At 44.4% G+C, this 17,758-nt stretch overlaps 1 protein-coding gene across 4 annotated transcripts in view; it reads left to right on the plus strand.

The window, feature by feature from the left end:
- Window positions 1-217: 217 nt before the first annotated feature.
- Window positions 218-17,758, plus strand: part of cd99l2 (CD99 molecule-like 2) — a 227,591-nt gene continuing 210,050 nt past the window's right edge. Inside the window, exon 1 of one of the 4 annotated variants that reach the window (XM_073057826.1) lies at window positions 218-513. In XM_073057826.1, the coding sequence (XP_072913927.1) occupies window positions 453-513 (61 nt within the window). In that variant the 5' untranslated portion in view covers window positions 218-452. The remainder of the gene's footprint in view (window positions 514-17,758) is intronic. The other 3 variants (XM_073057825.1, XM_073057823.1, XM_073057824.1) reach the window with 3 other exon arrangements.

Here is a 17,758-nt window from a genome sequence, read left to right on the forward strand (position 1 = left end):
ACTGTCTGGCACTGTCTCTTTATAGACTGTTTATGTTAGTCTGCCTGTCTGGCACTGTCTGTCTTTGCCACTCTGTCTCCATATGCTTGTCTGTTGACACTGTCTGCCACTGTCTGTCTTTGCCAGCCTGTCTGGCACTCTTTGTTTCTGCCAACCTGTCTAGCACTTCCAATGCGTCTCTGCCAGCTTGTCTGGCACTGCCACTGTCTGCCTGCTTCCTCCGCAACCAGCCTCTGTGCCGATGATCTAACGTGCAGACGCCGAGCGTCACTCGGTGTCAGAGGGCCGGTGAGTGAGCAGCTGCCTGCCTCGCGGCTCCAGTAACCCGAAACTTCCAACTCGGTAGCAGCTGACCTCGGCAGCACCTCCTCTCTCCACCGTCCCAGCCGCAAGTCCCACGGCCACTCGACTTCCTACAGCAGCTCTCCGCCCTCAGAGACAGCCGCCTCACCATGGCAAGCGGCCCGACAGTCCTCCTGCTGTGTGCCGGTGTCACCCTGTTGCTAGGGCGAGGTAAGGAGATGGGTTGCTTCTCTCTCTGTGGGTGGATACGCCCGCCGGTTCCATCATAACGGACTTGCATAATGACGCGTTGTGCAATTTTTATTTGCTATTTACAAGCCGCTTAGAAGAGAGGCATCCATCCTCAATTATAAAGCCGCTAGGAGAAATGTCAGTAGTCTTATTTTGGGTGGGGATTTAACAATAGGGTCTGGATTCGCACCGCCGCACTGCGCATGATTGTGGCTGCCTGTAAATACATTGCCCCTTTCCCCACCCTTGGAATAAAGCCCCGGCTCGGACCCACTCTGAGTTATTTGGGGGTCGGTTACTATGGTGTCCCGGTGCAGGGGCTGCGTTGTTTACAGTTCAGCTTTGCAGTGCGGGTCAGTCCCGGGCAGCCATTGAGACCGTCTTGCAACCGAAGGTGGGAGCGGAGGCGACGATGAACCTGGCACCGGCCTCTCTGTCTCTGGCCTCGGTCTGTGCAGGAACCAACACGTCCCGAACATTCTACTTAGCCCAATTAACACCATATACTTTCAACATGGGTTAAAAAAAAAACCTTTGCCTCTTGACATAATGGGAAAATCAGAACTAATTTAATCAGCCTTTAGATTTACAGCTGTGAATTGTGAAGCCCGAGTCTGAAAGACCTCCCTTTGCAAGTTACATGTATCACCTGAGTCCTGCTACTTTAGAATTATGATGGGATTGGCCTAATATGATTCTTAATTCTCACCTTGATGGTTGAACAAAATGTAACTTTCAAGAGGTGCCACTTAAAATAACTGGAATTATTCAGCACTTGTTAGTATGAAATGCTGCGTCATGTTAACCAGTAGTACTGTACAGAAACTGGTCCTGTGGCCCACCACCTCTATACCAACCATTTTGCTGTATACATTAATCCTGCTTGCCTGCATTACATCTCTCTCCTATTCATGAATCTGTCTAAATCTCTTTTAAATGATTGTATCTGATTTCACTATCCCCTCTGGCAATTGGTTCTAAATATATAAACCACTCAACTGTTTTTTTTTAAACTTTCCCTTCAAATTCTCTGTGCTACATCTTGTATTCATTCTAAACCTATGTTCAGTTGTTCTTGGAATCCCTGAGATAGGGTGTCCAATGATGGGTTGGTTGGTCTTTGGAAGAATATTGGGCTGCATACCATGTTATTGCAGTAAAGGTGGAGGTAGCGAATAAACAAAAACAAAACAAAATAACACACAAAATGCTGGAGGAACTTAGCAAGTGAGGCAGCATCTATGGAAATGAACAAACAGTTGATGTTTCAAGCAAAGAACCTTCTTCAGGACTGGAAAGGAAGGGGGAGATGCCGGAATTAAAATATGGGGGTGGGGGGTGGAAGGGAAGGGGAAGGAGGCTAGCTGGAAGGTGATAGGTGAAGCCAGGTGTTTGGAAAAGATGAAGGGCTGGAGAGGAGAGTAGATCGTAGCAGAAAGGGAAGGAGGAGGGGACCCAGGGGAGGTGATAGGCAGACAAGAAGAGGCCAGAGTGGGGAATAGAAAAGAGGGAAGGAGAAGGGAATTTTTTTTTACCACAAGAAGAAATTGATATTCATGCAATCAGATTGGAGGCTACCCAGGCAGAATATAAGGTGTTGCTCCTCCACCATGAGGGTGGCATCATCTTGGCACAAGTAGAGGCCATGGACCGAGAAGTTGGAATGGGAATGGGAATTAAAATGTTTAGCTATTGGGAAGGCTAAACCCAAACAGTCCTTCCAGGTGAGGTGACACTTCACCTGTGAGTCTTTTGGGGTCATATACTGTGTTCGGTGCTCTCGGTGTCGTCTCTTCTATATTGGTGAGACCTGACGTAGATTGAGAGTCCACTTCACCGAGCATCTACAATCCCTCCGCCAGAACAAGCAGGATCTCCCAGTGGCCACCCATTTTAATTCCACTTCCCATTCTGATACGTCCATCCATGGCCTCCTCCACTGTCGGGATAAGGCCACACTTGGGTTGGAGGAACCACACCTTATATTCTGTTGGGTAGCCTCCAACCTAAAGGCATGAACATTGATTTCTCAAACTTCTGGTAATGCCTCCACCCCCCCCCCCCACCCTCACCATTTCCCATCCCATTGTCTCTCTCATGTTATCTCCTTGCCTGCCCATCACCTCCTTCTGGTGCTCACCCCCCCCCCCCACTTTCTTCCTAGCTTTCCTAATCCCCCCCCCTCCAAGTTTTACCTATCACCAGGCATTTCCCTCTCCCCTCCCCCCACCTTTCAAATCTACTCCTCAGCTTTTTTCTCCAGTCCTGCTGAAGGGTCTCGGCCTGAAACGTGACTGTACTTTTTTCCACAGATGCTCCCTGGCCTGCTGAGTTCCTCCAGCATTTTGTGTGTGTTGCAGCCATTGGGAAGTTCGCTTTTGCATTTTTGCCAGAATAAAGTAAATATTGCACATTTTCTGAAAAAGAGTACAGCATAAAGCAAACTTAATGAGGGATTGCAGGCAATGCGGCTGGCATTAAATGGGTCTCTGAACATGGTGAATAACGCATTATATTGGAAGATAATGTGCCTAGGGGAAAAGGTGGAAGAATGGAGGAATGGGATACCTGAATTTGCTCAGAATTAAGCAGACCCCAAGATGAAAGCAACACATCCAAATGTAGGTTTGCACTTTCTGCGGTAGACTTTTGATATTTGTGAAACAGTCTGATATTCTTTTTTATGGTTTGTGATTTCCCTTTAATTATTTATTTTATTTAGAGATACAGCACAGTAACAGGCCCTTCCGGTCCAACGAGCCAGTGTTGCTCAATTACACTATTTGACCAATTAACCCACTAACTCATACATTTTTAGAATGTGGGAGGAAACCAGAGCCTTCTACATTCTAAAGTCAAGTCAAGTCGCTTTTTATTGTCATTTCGACCATAAACTGCTGGTACGGTGCACAGTAAAAACAAAAAAAAGTTCCTCCAGGACCCTGGTGCTACATGAAACAACACAAAACTACACTAGATTATGTGAGACAACTCAAGGCTACAAAAGACTATGTAAAAACAACACAAAACTACACTAGACTACAGACCTACACAGGACTACATAAAGTGCACAAAACAGTGCAGGGCAGTACAATAATTAATTAATAATAAGTAATAGACAAGACAATAGGCACAGTAGAGGACAAATTTCAATAAAATAATAATTGATGTAGATGTCAGTCTAGACTCTGGGTATTGAGGAGTCTGATGGCTTGGGGGAAGAAACTGTTGCACAGTCTGGTCGTGAGAGCCCGAATGCTTCGGTACCTTTTGCCAGATGGCAGGAGGGAGATATACAGGTTAGCAAGTTAATTTGTCATGGCCGGTGGAAACCCACGCAGTTCAGGGAGAGAACGTACTACCATTATACAGACAGTGGTGTCGCTGGTACTTTAAAGTAATGCACCAACGGCTACGCTACTATTCCTGCTTTGTATTTAAGATATCAGCAACATCACATCTTGACATTATTTTGGCGAGGATCACAACCCCTCCCCCTACTACCTCATAATTTTGTAGTCTAGCAATCTACTGTAAATCTCCGAAAAGTCTTTATGTGTATTTAAGGCAGAGTTTGAAAGATTCTTGATTTGTCTGGGCATGAAGGGATATGGGGGTGGGTGGGGAGGAGAAGGCAGGGGGTTCAGTCTGAGAGCACAAATAGATCAGCTGTGATGAAATGGTAGAGCAGACTCAATGGGCCAAATGGCCCAATTCTGATCCTATGTCTCATGGTCATACAACATGGAAAATCTGGCATGCTCATTGGTGATGCTGGGCGACCGGATCTGACAGTCTATTGGATTTTGCTTATATTAATATCATCACGCACTTCCACTTCATCTTTGTTAAATGCTACACAGTATAATGTTAAATTATTCAGTCAATCAGATATTTAAAGGGAACATGGCAGCCAGGGCCTCAGTGAGTGGAAAAGGGTGTGGCAAACATCACTTGGTATATTGAATGCTGACCCATCAGGACTTCCCAATTATCAGACAGCAGGTAACTGAAGTTATATGCTGTATGTTGTGAATTGTGAGAGCATTCTCGGTGAAGCCACTGAACATTCTCCATTTTAGCAGCAAATATTTCTTGACCTGTGGTCAATGTGTGCATTTTGATCTCCAGTGCAGTGGCATTAATTTATCATAGTAATTTTACGTAAGATCATAAGACATAGGAACAGAATTAGACCATTCAACCCATTGAGTCTGCTCTGCCACTCCATCATGGCTGATTTATTATCCCTCTTGACTGAGTTCTCCTGCCTTCTCCTCATAACCTCTGACACCCTTGCTAATCAAGAACCTTTCAACCTCTGCTTTGAATATACCCTATGACTTGACTTCCACAGCCATCCATGGCAATTCTACAGATTCACCACACTCGAGCTGAAGAAATTCATCCTCTTATCTGTTCTAATGGGTTGTCCTTGTATTCTGAGGCACCTCTGGTTCTAGACTCCCCCACTATAGGAAACATCCTCTCCATGCCCATGCTCTCTAGGCTTTTCAGTATTTGATAAGTTTCAATAAAAACCTCCCTAATTCTAAACTGCAGTGAGTACAGGGCCAGAGCCATCAAACGCTCCTTGTATGTTAACCCTATCATTCCCAGAATCATTCTTGTGAACTTCCTCTGAACCCTCTCCAAAGCCCACACATCCTGTCTTAGATAAGGGATCCAAAGCTGTTCAACATTAATATCACGTTAATCACTTGGACACAAATTAATCTTTTAACAGGGTTAGCAATGCATACCATAAGATGTATAAGACCATAAGATAAGGGAACATAATTAGGCCATTTGGCCCATCGAGTCTGCTCTGCCATTCACCAGGGCTGATCCATTTTCCCGCTCGGCCCCAATTTCCTGCCTTCTCCCCACAGCCCTTCATGCTCTGACTAATCAAGAACCTGTCAATCTCTACCTTAAATACACCCAATGACTTTGCCTCCACAGCTGCCCGTGCAAAGAATTCCACAGATTCACTATTCTCTAGCTAAATAAATTTCTCCTCATCTCTTTTCTAAAAGGACACCCCTCTATTCTAAGGCTGTCTCCTCTGGTCCTAGACTCCTCTGCCATAGGAACTATACCCTCCACATCCACCCTATCAAGGCCTTTCAATATTCAAAAGGTTTCAATGAGGTCGCCCCCTCATTCTTCAGAATTCCAGAGAGTACACTGACAATGCAATAGGCTCTGCCCTCCACTCTATCCTGTCCCACCTGGAAAATGGGGTCCAATATGCCAGACTGCTGTTTATAGACTTCAGTTCAGTGTTCAACACCATCATACCCCAGAAACTAGTGGGGAAACTGTCCTCGCTGGGTCTCAGCAACTTGCTTTGCAATTGGACTTCTTAACACTGAGGCCGCAATCTGTCCAGGTGGAGAGCAACGCCTCTAGTCCCATTATGCTGAGCACTGGCACTCCCCAAGGCTCTTCACACTGCTGACGCCTGACTGTGTTGCAGGATTCAGCTCAAAACATGTCATCAGGTTTGTGAATGACACAGCAGTGATTAGCCTTATCAAGAATGATGATGAGATAGAATGTAGAGAGGAAGTGGAGCAGCTGATGGAATGCTGTGAGAACAACCTAAGCCTGAAGACAAAGGAAACATGCTGCAGACAAACCTTCCCCATTTGTAAATATATGGCTCCTTCGTAGACAGAGTTAAGTGCACCAAGTTTCTGGGAGTTTGTGATGCCACTTTAAATGAACTGTAGACATGTATTCCAGATCCCTTTGTTCTACCTCACTCCTCAGTGCCCTACTGCTCACTGTGTAAGACATACCCTGGTTGGTCCACGCAAAGTACAACACCTCAAGCTTGTCTGCATTAAATTCCATCTGCTATTTTTCAGCCATTTTTCCAGCTGGTCCAGATCTCGCTGCAAGATTTGATAATCCTCCTCGCAGTCCACTACATCCCTAATCTTGGTGTCATCTGCAAATTTGATGATCCAGTTAGCCACATTATCATCCAGATCATCAATATAAATGGCAAACAGCAATGGACCCAGCACCCATCCCTGTAGCACTCCACTAGTCACAGGCCTCCAGTCAGTGAGACAACCACCTGCTTCCACTCTTTGGCTTCTCCTACAAAGCCAGTATCTAATCCAATTTACTACCTCATCTTGAATGTCAAGCAACTGAACCTTCTTGACCACCCTTGCATGCAGGACCTTGTCAAATGCCTTGCTGAAGTCTATGTAGACAACATCCACTGTCTTGCCTTCATTAACTTTCCTTGTAACTTGCTCAAAAGATTCTATAAGATTGATTAGACATAACCTTTTGCGCGCAAAGCCATGCTGACTATTCCTAATCGTTCTATCCAAACACTTATATATACTGTCCCTTAGAATACCTTCCAATGACTTTCCCACCACTGATGTCATACATGCTACCTCTTCACACTAACTGTCCATACCATTGTGTTGGCGCGTGGCCAAGTGGTTAAGGCGTTCGTCTAGTGATCTGAAGGTTGCTAGTTCGAGCCTTGGCTGAGGCTGCGTGTGTGTCCTTGAGCAAGGCACTTAACCACACATTGCTCTGCAACGACACTGGTGCCAAGCTGTATGGGTTCTAATGACCTTCCCTTGGACAACATTGGTGGCAGCTTGGGCAACTGCCGGTCTTCCATTAAAAAAAACCTTGCCCAGGCTTGCGCCCTGGAAACTTTCCAATGTGCAAATCCATGATCTATCGAGACTAACGGAGGCCTACACCTACACACATACCACAGGCTATATGTATAAGTCCTCACAGCATTATGATAAAGATTACTATAGTTTCTTATTCTTCAGTTCAACCCTATACAGGTGGCCTACAATATATTATAGACCACCCAGCAGTCCATGGAATTCAGAGGAGTAAACTTTTAGAGAAAACACAGACTGTTGCAAGAAACATAAGGTTGTCATAGTAAATGATTTTAACTTTCCACATATTGACTGGGTCTCCCATACTGTAAAAGGAATAGATAGGATAAAGTTTGTCAGATGTTTTCAGGAAAGTTTCCTTATTCAGTACGTAGAAGTCCCAATGACAGACTGTGCGATACTTGATCTGCTCTTGGAGAATGAGACAGGGCAGGTGACAGAAGTTTGTGTAGGGGAACACTTTGCATCCAGTGATCATAATGCCACCAGTTTCAAGATATTTATTGAGAAGGGAAGGTCTAGTCCTTGGGTTGAAATTCTAAATTGGAGTGATGCCAATTTGATGGTATCAGAAAGGATATGAGAAGTATAGATTGGGACAGGTGTACTTGGTAAGTGGGAGGCCTCCAAAAGTGATATTTTGAGAGTACAAAGTTTGTGTTCCTGTCAGAATAAAAGTCAAGGATTACAGGTTTAGGAAACCTTGGTTTTCTAGAGATATTGAGGCAGGGACACAATTTGTCCTTTAGAACATCAGAGTGGTCATCTCTGTATGGAGGTGAATGAGATCGAAGATATCTTAAATGGATATTTTGTACCTGTATTTACTCAGGAAATGGACAGAGTCTATAGAAGTGAGGCAAAGTAGTTGGGAGACCGTGAAGGGTATACAGATTATGGGGGGGGGGGGGCGGGGGAGATGTTTGCTATCCTGAGGCAAATTAGGGTGGGTAAATCCCTAGGGAATGACAATGTATTCCCACAGACCTTGTAGGAAGCTAGTGTTCAAATTGCAGTGGCCCTGGCTTAGATACTGTATTTAAAATGTCCTTACCATAGGTGAGGTGCCGCTAGCTTGCAGGATAGCTAATATTGTTCCATTGTTTAAGGAAGGCTCTAAAAATAAGCCAGAAAATTATAGGCCAGTGAGCCTGACATCTATAGTGAGTAAGTTATTGGAAGGTATTCTAAGGGACTGGCTATATGAGTATGTGGATAGATAGGGACCGATAAGGGTCAGTCATCATGGCTTTGTGCGTGGTAGATCATGTTGAACCAATCTTATAGAGTTTTTTTGAGAGAGTTTGCAAGAAGATTGATGAAGGCAAAGCAGTGGCTATTGTCTACATGGACTTTAGTAAGGTCTTTGGAAAAAGTCCCACATGGGAATTTGATCAAGAAGGTTCATTCGCTTGGCATTCAAGATGAGGTAGTAAATTGGATTGGACATTGGCTTTGTGGGAGAAGCCAGAGAGTGGTAGTAGATGGTTGCCTCTCTAAATGAAGTTCTGTGACTAGTGGTGTGCTGCAGGGATCAGTGCTGGGTCCATTATTATTTGTCAATGAACAATGATCTGGATGATAATGTGGTTAACTGGATCAGCAAATTTGCGGATGAAAGCAAGATTGTAGGGGACAGTGAGGAAGATTATCAAAGCTTACAATGGGATCTGGGCCAGCTGGAAAATGGCAGGTGAAATTTAATATAGACAAATTTGCACAATGCACTACAATCTGGGAGGACAAGCCAAGGCAGGACTTGCACAGTGAGGGGTACGGCACCGAAGAGTGCAGTAGATCAGAGGCATCCAGGAATACAGATCCCTAATTCCTTAAGAGTGGTATCACAAGTAGATAGGGTCATAAAGGATGCTTTGGACACATTGGCCTTCCTAAATTGAGTACAGGCATTGGGATGTTATGTCGAAGTTGTATAAGACATTGGTGAGGCCTAATTTGGAGCATTGTGTGCAGTTTGGTGATCTCCTACAGGAAAGATGTAAATAAGATTGAAAGAGTTGGAAGAGTGCAGAGACAATTTACAAGGATGTTGCCAAGATTTGAGGACCTGAATTATAGGGAAAGGTTAATTTTATTCCCTGGAGCAGAGGAGAATAATGGGGAAAATGATAGAAGTATACAAAATTATGAGGGGTATAGATAGGGTAAATGTGAGCAGGCTTTTTCCACTGAGGTTTGGTGAGATTAGAGCTTAAGGTCATGGGTTAAATGTTAAAGGTGAAATGTTTCAGGGAAATATGAGGGGGAACTTCTTCCCTCAGAGTGTGGTTAGAGTATGGAACGAGCTGCCAGCAGAAGTGGTGGGTGTGGGTTTGATTTCATCATTTAAGAGAAATTTGGATTGGTACATGGATATGAGAGGTTTGGAGGGATATGGTCCTGGTGCTGGTCAGTGGCCTAGGCAGGTTAATATTTTAGCAAGTTCCATTTCTGTAGTGTTCTATGACTCTGTTAACTAAATTTTACACAAGTACATCGAAACATACAGTGAAGTGTGTCACTTTCATCAAATTTCATGACATATATGAGTGATGATAAGCCTGATTCTGATTTGGGTTTCTATTGCAGACTGAGAGTGGGGAGGGGGCAGAGAGAGGGGAATCATGGTTGGAAAAAGAAGAGAGAGGGGAGGGAGTGGGAAGCATCATAGAGACATTCTATAATGATCAATAAACCAATTGTTTGGAATCAAATGACCTTGCCTGGTGTCTCAGGCCTGGATGTGTCTGCACCCGTACCACCCCCACCCCACCCCTGGCACTTCTTCTTTGCCACCTGTCCACACCTGTTATGCTGCACTCCACCCTTACGATTCCCAACATCCTTTGCTCCTGCCAGATTTACAAACTCACTTTTCACTCTACGTTGACAAATACAGTATTGTGAAAAGTCTTGGGTACCTAGCTAAGCATATGAGCCTAAGACTTTTGCACAGTTCTGTATGTCTTTGGAACGTGGGAGGGAACAGCGGGACCTGGAGGAAACCCATGTGCTCATGGAGAGAATCTGCAATCTCTTGAGAGGCAGCAACAGAAAATTAAGCCCCAGTCTTACAGCTGAAACTGCAAAGTGCGACTCTAAATACCTCGCTACCATGCCACACTCTGGATAATCATCCAGACAAGCTGTTGTGTACAACAAAGCCAACATGGGAAGCAGAGTCGGATCATACTGATCCCCTCGAGTCATTGCCTTTTTTGGTCATTACTTTCAACACTTCCTTCCTGATTTCCATAACTCTTGATTCTACTCTAGTGCAAAAAGTATGTCTATCGCAGCCTCGCACAGCTCCTTCAGCTCTCTGGGTAGGGAATTCACAAGTCTGGTCAAAGAAATTCTTCAATACTAAAAGGGTTCCCCATTATCATACCATGCCAAGTAGTTTGAGATTTCCTTTATCATAACAAATATTCTCATAGCATCATCCTGCTAAGCATCTCAGAAATTTGTACATTTTAATAAGATTGCTTATCATTCTTTTCAACTTCAAGAGTATAAGCTCCACTTACTTCACTGACTGTATTCATATAAACTTTTCATTCCATGCATTAACCTGCAGCATAAGAGCGTTACGCTGGCCGTTGTAAGATTGGCATTTGTATGTTCTCCTCATGATGGCATGGGGTTTTTGCCAGGTGCTCTGGTTACCTCCCACATTCTAACAGTGTATGATTGGGGTTACTGAGTTGTGGGCATGCTATGTTGGTGTCAGAATCATGAGGACACTTGTAGCTCCCCAGCACAATCCTCACTCATTTGATTTGATGCAAACAACACATTTTTGATATATACTTAGTGGCCACTTTATTAGGTACCTCCTGATCCTAATGAAGTGGCCATTGAGTGTATATTCGTGGTCATCAGCTGCTGTAGCCCATCCACTTCAAGGTTCAACATGTCGTGCATTCAGAGATACTCTTCCGCACAGCACAGTTGTAATGCCTGGTTATTTGAGTTACTGTTGCCTTCCTGTCTGTTTGAACCAGTCTGGCAATTCTCTGACCTCTCTCCTTAACAAGGCATTTTCACCCATAGAACTGTCCCTCACTGGATGTTTTATTTGTTTTTGCGTAATCTTCTCAAAACTCAAGAGACTTATGTGTGAAAATCCCAGGAGATCAGCAGTTTTGGAAATACTCAAACTACTCCATCTGGTACCAACAATCATTCATTCCACAGTCAAAGTCACTTAGATCACATTTCTTCCCCATTCTGATGTTTGGTCTGAACAACAACTGAACTTCTTGGCCACGTCTGCATGCTTTTATGTATTGAGTTACTGACACATGATTGGTTGATTAGATATTTGTAAGTATGAGCAGGCGTAGTTAATAAACTGGCCACTGAGTGTATGTTTTGATGTACATGCGACAAATAAATATAATCTTTAATCTTTAAAAATCTTTAAATGTCTCCAAATAAAGAGACTAAAACTGTATGCAGAGTGGCCTCACCAAATTCCTGTGTACTTAGTAACAAGGCTTTCCTGCTTTATGACTTCAAACTCTTTGCATTAAAGGCCAGCATATCATTTGCTCTCATAATTATTGGGTGAACAATACTATGCAAAAGTCTTGGGCAGATATACATAGCTAAGATTTTTGTACAGTACTGTAGTAATTTTTGTATGCACTGTAGTGCTGCCAAAAAAAACAAATTTCCTGACATGTGTGAGTGATAATGCCCATAGCAAGTTTCCCAAAAGCAATATGACAATGAAAAGTTCATGTTGCAGACTGATGCTTAAATAAACTGTAAACTTAGTGAATGCTAAATCATCTGCAGATGATAATATTGGAGACTCAGACATACAGTACTGTGCAAGATTCTTAGATATATATAGCTAGAATACCCAAGATTTTGCAGAGAACTGTATTAATTTTATGCACTGTACTGCTGCAACAAAAAAAAATCATGACTTGTGAGTGATGACAAACCTGATTCTGATTGGGTCTCTATTGTGGATTGAGAATGGGAAAGGGTTAGGGCAATGGAAGCATGGTTGGGAAAAGGAGAAGAGCGAGGGGAGTGAGCAGGATGCAACTGAGAGACATTCTGTAATGATCAATAAGCCAATTGTTTGGAATCAAATGACCTTGCCAGGTGTTTCCGGGCTGGGTGTGTCTGCACCCGTGCCAACCCCCCACCCCAGCTCTCTTTCTCTACCACCTGTCATACAGCTCTCCCACGGTGTTCCACCCTCACCATTCCCAACATGTATTCCTCCCGCCAGATTTACAAGCTCTCTCCGCTCCATGTTGACAAATAAATTACTGTGCAAAGGTTTTGGGGACCCTAGATATATATGTGTACCTAAGAGTTTTGCATAGTAAGGTACATACAATGAATGGAGGAATATGGACCATGTACAAGAAGAGGAGATCTAATTGAATTTGGCATTACGTTAAGCACATCATGGGCTGAAGGATTTGTTTCTGTGCTCCACTCTTCGATGTTCTAATCCTTGAGATTCTGTGTAGAGATTCCTAACTGAGAATATTCCACATTTCACTGCTACTTTCTAGCACAATATTCTTTCCATCTAACCACTAGAGAGTGAGGAGGTGATGGAGAGGAGCTATAGGCAGGTAGTCACACTGGGGCCAGGGGGGACAGATAAGTGATGTAATAGTCAGGAGAGGGAAGAGCAGGTGTCACAGGCCAGAGAGCACCCCTGTGACTGTACCCCTTGACAATAAGTACTCCTGCTTGAGAACTGTTGGGGGGGGGATGGCCTAAATGGGGGAAGCAACAGTGGCTGTGCCTCTGGCACAGAGTCTAGCCCTGTGGTTCAGAAGGGAAGGGAAAAGAAGAGGATGGCAGCAGTGATAGGGGACTCTATAGTTAGGGGGTTAAGACAGGTGATTCTGTGAATGCAGGAATGCAGGAAAGAAGCACTGATGGTAGTTTGGCTCCCAGGTGCCAGGGTCTGGGATGTTTCTGATCGCGTCCAAGATATCCTGAAGTGGGAAGGAGAACAGCCAGAGGTTGTGGTACATATTGGTACCAACGACATAGGCAGGAAAGGGAGGAGGTCCTGAAAGCAGACTACAGGGAATTACGAAGGAAGTTGAGAAGCAGGACCACAAAGGTAGTAATCTTGGGATTAATGCCTGTGCCACGTGACAGTGACTATAGGAATAGAGTGAGGTGGAGGATAAATGTGTGGCTGAGGGTTTGGAGCAGGGGGCAGGGATTCAGATTTCTCCATCATTGGGACCTATTTTGGGGCAGGAGTGACCTCTGCAAAAAGGACGGGTTGCACTTGAATCCCGGGGGGACCGATATCCTGGCGGGAAGGTTTGCTAAGGTTATTGGGGAGAGTTTAAACTAGAATTGCTGGGGGGTAGGAACCAAACTGAAAAGACAGAGGAAGAGGCGGTTGGCTCACAAATAGAGAAAGCTTGGAGACAGTGCGAAAGGGAGGATAGGCAGGTGACAGAGAAGGGACGCGCTCAGACCGATGGTTTGAAATGTGTTTATTTTAATGCAAAGGGTATTATGAACAAAGTGGATGAGCTTAGAGTGTGGATCAGTACTTAGAGCTATGATGTTGTGGCCATTACAGAGACTTGGATGGCTCAGGGGCAGAAATGGTTACTTCAAGTGCCAGGCTTTAGATGTTTCAGAAAGGGCAGGGAGGGAGGCAAAAGAGGTGGGGGCATGGCACTGTTGATCAGAGATAGTGTCAAGGCTGTAGAAAAGGAGGAAGACATGGAGGGATTGTCTACAGAGTCTCTGTGGGTGGAAGTTAGAACAGGAATGGGTCAATAACTCTACGGTGTTTTTTATAGACCACCCAATAGTAAAAGGGTTTTCGTGGTGGGAGATTTTAATTTTCCAAATATCGATTGGCATATCCCTTGAGCGAAGGGTTTTGATGGGGGTGGAGTTTGTTAGGTGTGTTCAAGAAGGTTTATTTACACAATATGAAGATAAGTCTACAAGAGGAGAGGCTGTACTTGATCTGGTATTGGGAAATGAACCTGGTCAGGTGTCAGATCACACAGTGGGAGAGCATTTTGGAGGTAGTGATCACAACTCTATCTCCTTTACCGTAGCATTGGAGAGGGATAGGAACAGATAAGCATTTAATTAGATTAAGGAGAATGCAGGAACTAGAAAGCATAAATTGGAAGCAGATGTTCTCAGGGAAATGTACGGAAGAAATGTGGCAAATGTTCAGGGGATATTTCCGTGGAGTTCTACATAAGTACGTTCCAATGAGATAGGGAAAGGATGGTAGGGTACAGGAACTGTGGTGTACAAAGGCTGTTGTAAATCTAGTCAAGAAGAAAAGAAGAGCTTATGAAAACTTCAAAAAGCTAGGTAATGATGGAAAGTTTGAAGATTATAAGGCTAACAGGAGGAGCACAAGAAATAAATTAGGAGAACCAGAAGGGGCCATGAGAAGGCCTTGGCAGACAGGATTAAGGAAAACCCCAAGGCATTCTACAAGTATGTGAAGAGCAAGAGGATAAGGCGTGAGAGAATAGGACCCATCAAGTGTGACAGTGGAAAACTGTGTATGGAAACAGAGGAGATAGCAGAGGTACTTAATGAGTACTTTGCTTCAGTATTCACTACAGAAAAGGTTCTTGGTGTTTGCAGGGATGACTTACAGCAGACTGAATAGCTTGAGCATGTAGATATTAAGAAAGAGGATGTGCAGGAGCTTTTGAAAAGCATCAAATTGGATATGTCACCGGGACCAGACGAGATGTACCCCAGACTACTGTGGGAGGTGACGGAGGAGATTGCTGAGCCTCTGGCAATGATCTTTGCATCATCAATGGGGACAGGAGAGGTTCCGGAGGATTGGAGATTTGCAGATGATTTTCGCTTATTTAAGAAAGGGAGTAGAGATAGCCTAGGAAATGTTAGACCAGTGAGTCTTACTTCAGTGGTTGGTAGATTGATGAAAAAGATCCTGAGAGGCAAGATTTATGAACATTTGGATAGGTGTAATATGATTAGGAATAGTCAGCATGGCTTTATCAAAGGCAGGTTGTGCCTGACGAGCCTGATTGAATTTTTTGAGGATGTGACTAAACACATTGATGATGGTGGAGCAGTAGGTGTAGTGTATATGGATTTCAGCAAGGCATTTGCTAAGGTACCCCATGCAAGGCTTATAGAGAAAGTAAGGAGGCATGGGATTCAAGGGGAAATTGCTTTGTGGATCCAGAACTGGCTTGCCCACAGAAGGCAAAGAGTGGTTGTATACGGGTCATATTCTGCATAGAGGTCGGTCACCAGCGCAGTGCCTCAGGGATCTGTTCTGCAACCCTTACTCTTCATGATTTTTATAAATGACCTGGATGAGGAAGTGGAGGGATGGGTTAGCAAGTTTGCTGATGACACAAAGGTTGGAGGTGTCGTGGATAGTGTGGAGTGCTGTCAGAGGTTACAGCGGGACATCGATAGGATGCAAAACTGTGCTGAGAAGTGGCAGATGGAGTTCAACCCAGAGAAGTGTGAGGTGGTTCATTCTCGTAGGTCCAATATGATGGCAGAATATAGTACTAATGGTAAGACTCTTGGCAGTGTGGAGGATAAGAGGGATCTTGGGGTCCGAGTCCATAGGACACTCAAGGCTGCTGCGCAGATGGACTCTGTGGTTAAAAGAGCATACGGTGCATTGGCTTTCATCAATCGTGGGATTGAGTTTAGGGGCCGAGAGGTAATGTTGCAGCTATATTAGACCCTGGTCAGACCACGCTTGGAGTACTGTGCTCAGTTCTGGTTGCCTCACTATAGGAAGGATGTGGAAACCATAGAAAGGGTGCAGAGGAGATTTACAAGGATGTTGCCTGGATTGGGGAGCATGCCTTATGAAAGCAGGTTGAGTGAACGCGGCCTTTTATCCTTGGAGCAACGGAGGATGAGAGGTGACCTGACAGAGGTGTACAAGATGATGAGAGGCATTGATCGTGTGGATAGTCAGAGGCTTTTTCCCAGGGCTGAAATGGCTAGCACAAGAAGGCACAGTTTTAAGGTGCTTGGAAGCAGGTACAGAGGAGATATCAGGGGTAAGTTTTTTTACGCAGGGAGCGGTGAGTGCGTGGAATGGGCAGGTAGGGTAGGCGGATACGATACGGTCTTTTCAGAGACTCCTGGACAGGTATATGGAGATCAGAAAAATAGAGGGCTATGGGTTACCCTAGGTAATTTGTAAGGTAAGGACATGTTCAGCACAGCTTTGTGGACCAAAGGCCTGTATTCTGCTGCAGGTTTTCTCTATTTCTGTGTTTCTATTACAGCACTTATGAGAAGTTTGGATAACTAAATGGATGGGAAGTATATGGAGGACTATGGTCCAGCTGCAGGTCAATATAATTAGGCAGAATAACATTTTGTTATGGACTAGATGGGCCAAAGGGCTTGTTTCAGTGCTGTAGTGCTCAGTGACTAATCTACATATTACCCTCAATAGCATAATGTAATGTGCTATGGACCAACATTCACATGGATTCTCATCAAATGTCTTTTAAGTGGAAGGAAAAATGAAAGAATGGATTATTATTTAAATGGTAAAAGATTGCAGCATTCGACTGTGCCGAGGGACTTGAGAGTGCTTGTGCATGAATCGCAAATTGTTGGTTTGCAGATGCAGCAGGCTATCATGAAGACAAATGGAATGTTGGCCTTCATTGCTAAAGGGATTGAACTTAAGGGCAGGGAGGTTGTGCTGCAACTGTACAGGATACTGGTAAGGCTGCAGTTCTGGTCTCCTTACTTGAGGAAGGATATACTGGCTTTGGAGGCAGTGCAGAGGAGGTTCACCAGGTTGATTCCAGAGATGAGGGGGTTAGACTATGAGGAGAGATTGAGTCGCCTGGGACTGTACTCACTGTAATTCGGAAGAATGAGAGGAGATCTTATAGAAACATACAGAATTATGAAAGGGATTGATAAGATAGAGGCAGGAAAGTTGTGTCCACTGATAGGTGAAACTAGAACTAGGGGGCATAGCCTCAAGATTCAGGGGAGTAGATTCAGAATAGAAATGAGGAGGAACTGCTTTTCCCAGAGAGTGGTGAATCTGTGGAATTCTCTATCCAATGAACCATTGGAGACTACCTGATTAAATATATTTAAGACAAGGTTGGATAGATTTTTGATGTACAAAAAAGCTGGATGAACTCAGCAGGTCGGGCAGCATCCGTTGAAAGAAGCAGTCAACGTTTCGGGTCGAAACCCTTCGGCAGGACTAAAGAAGGAGGGGGCAGGGGCCCTATAAAGAAGCTGGGGGGAGGGTGGAAAACCAATCAGAGGAAAGATCAAGGGGTGGGGGAGGGGAAGCAGGGAGGGGATAGGCAGGAGAGGTGAAGAAGGAATCTAAGGGGGAAGTACTATGGGTTGTAGAAGAAGGCAGAGTCATGAGAGGTGATAGGCAGCTAGAAGAGGAGACAGAGTGAAGGTGGGATGGGGGAAGGGAGAGGGAGGGAATTACCGGAAGTTGGAGAATTTGATGTTCATGCCAAGGGGCTGGAGACTACCCAGACGGTATATGAAATGTT

Source organism: Hemitrygon akajei, chromosome 10 (assembly GCF_048418815.1).
Source record: "Hemitrygon akajei chromosome 10, sHemAka1.3, whole genome shotgun sequence".
NCBI lineage: Eukaryota > Metazoa > Chordata > Chondrichthyes > Myliobatiformes > Dasyatidae > Hemitrygon > Hemitrygon akajei.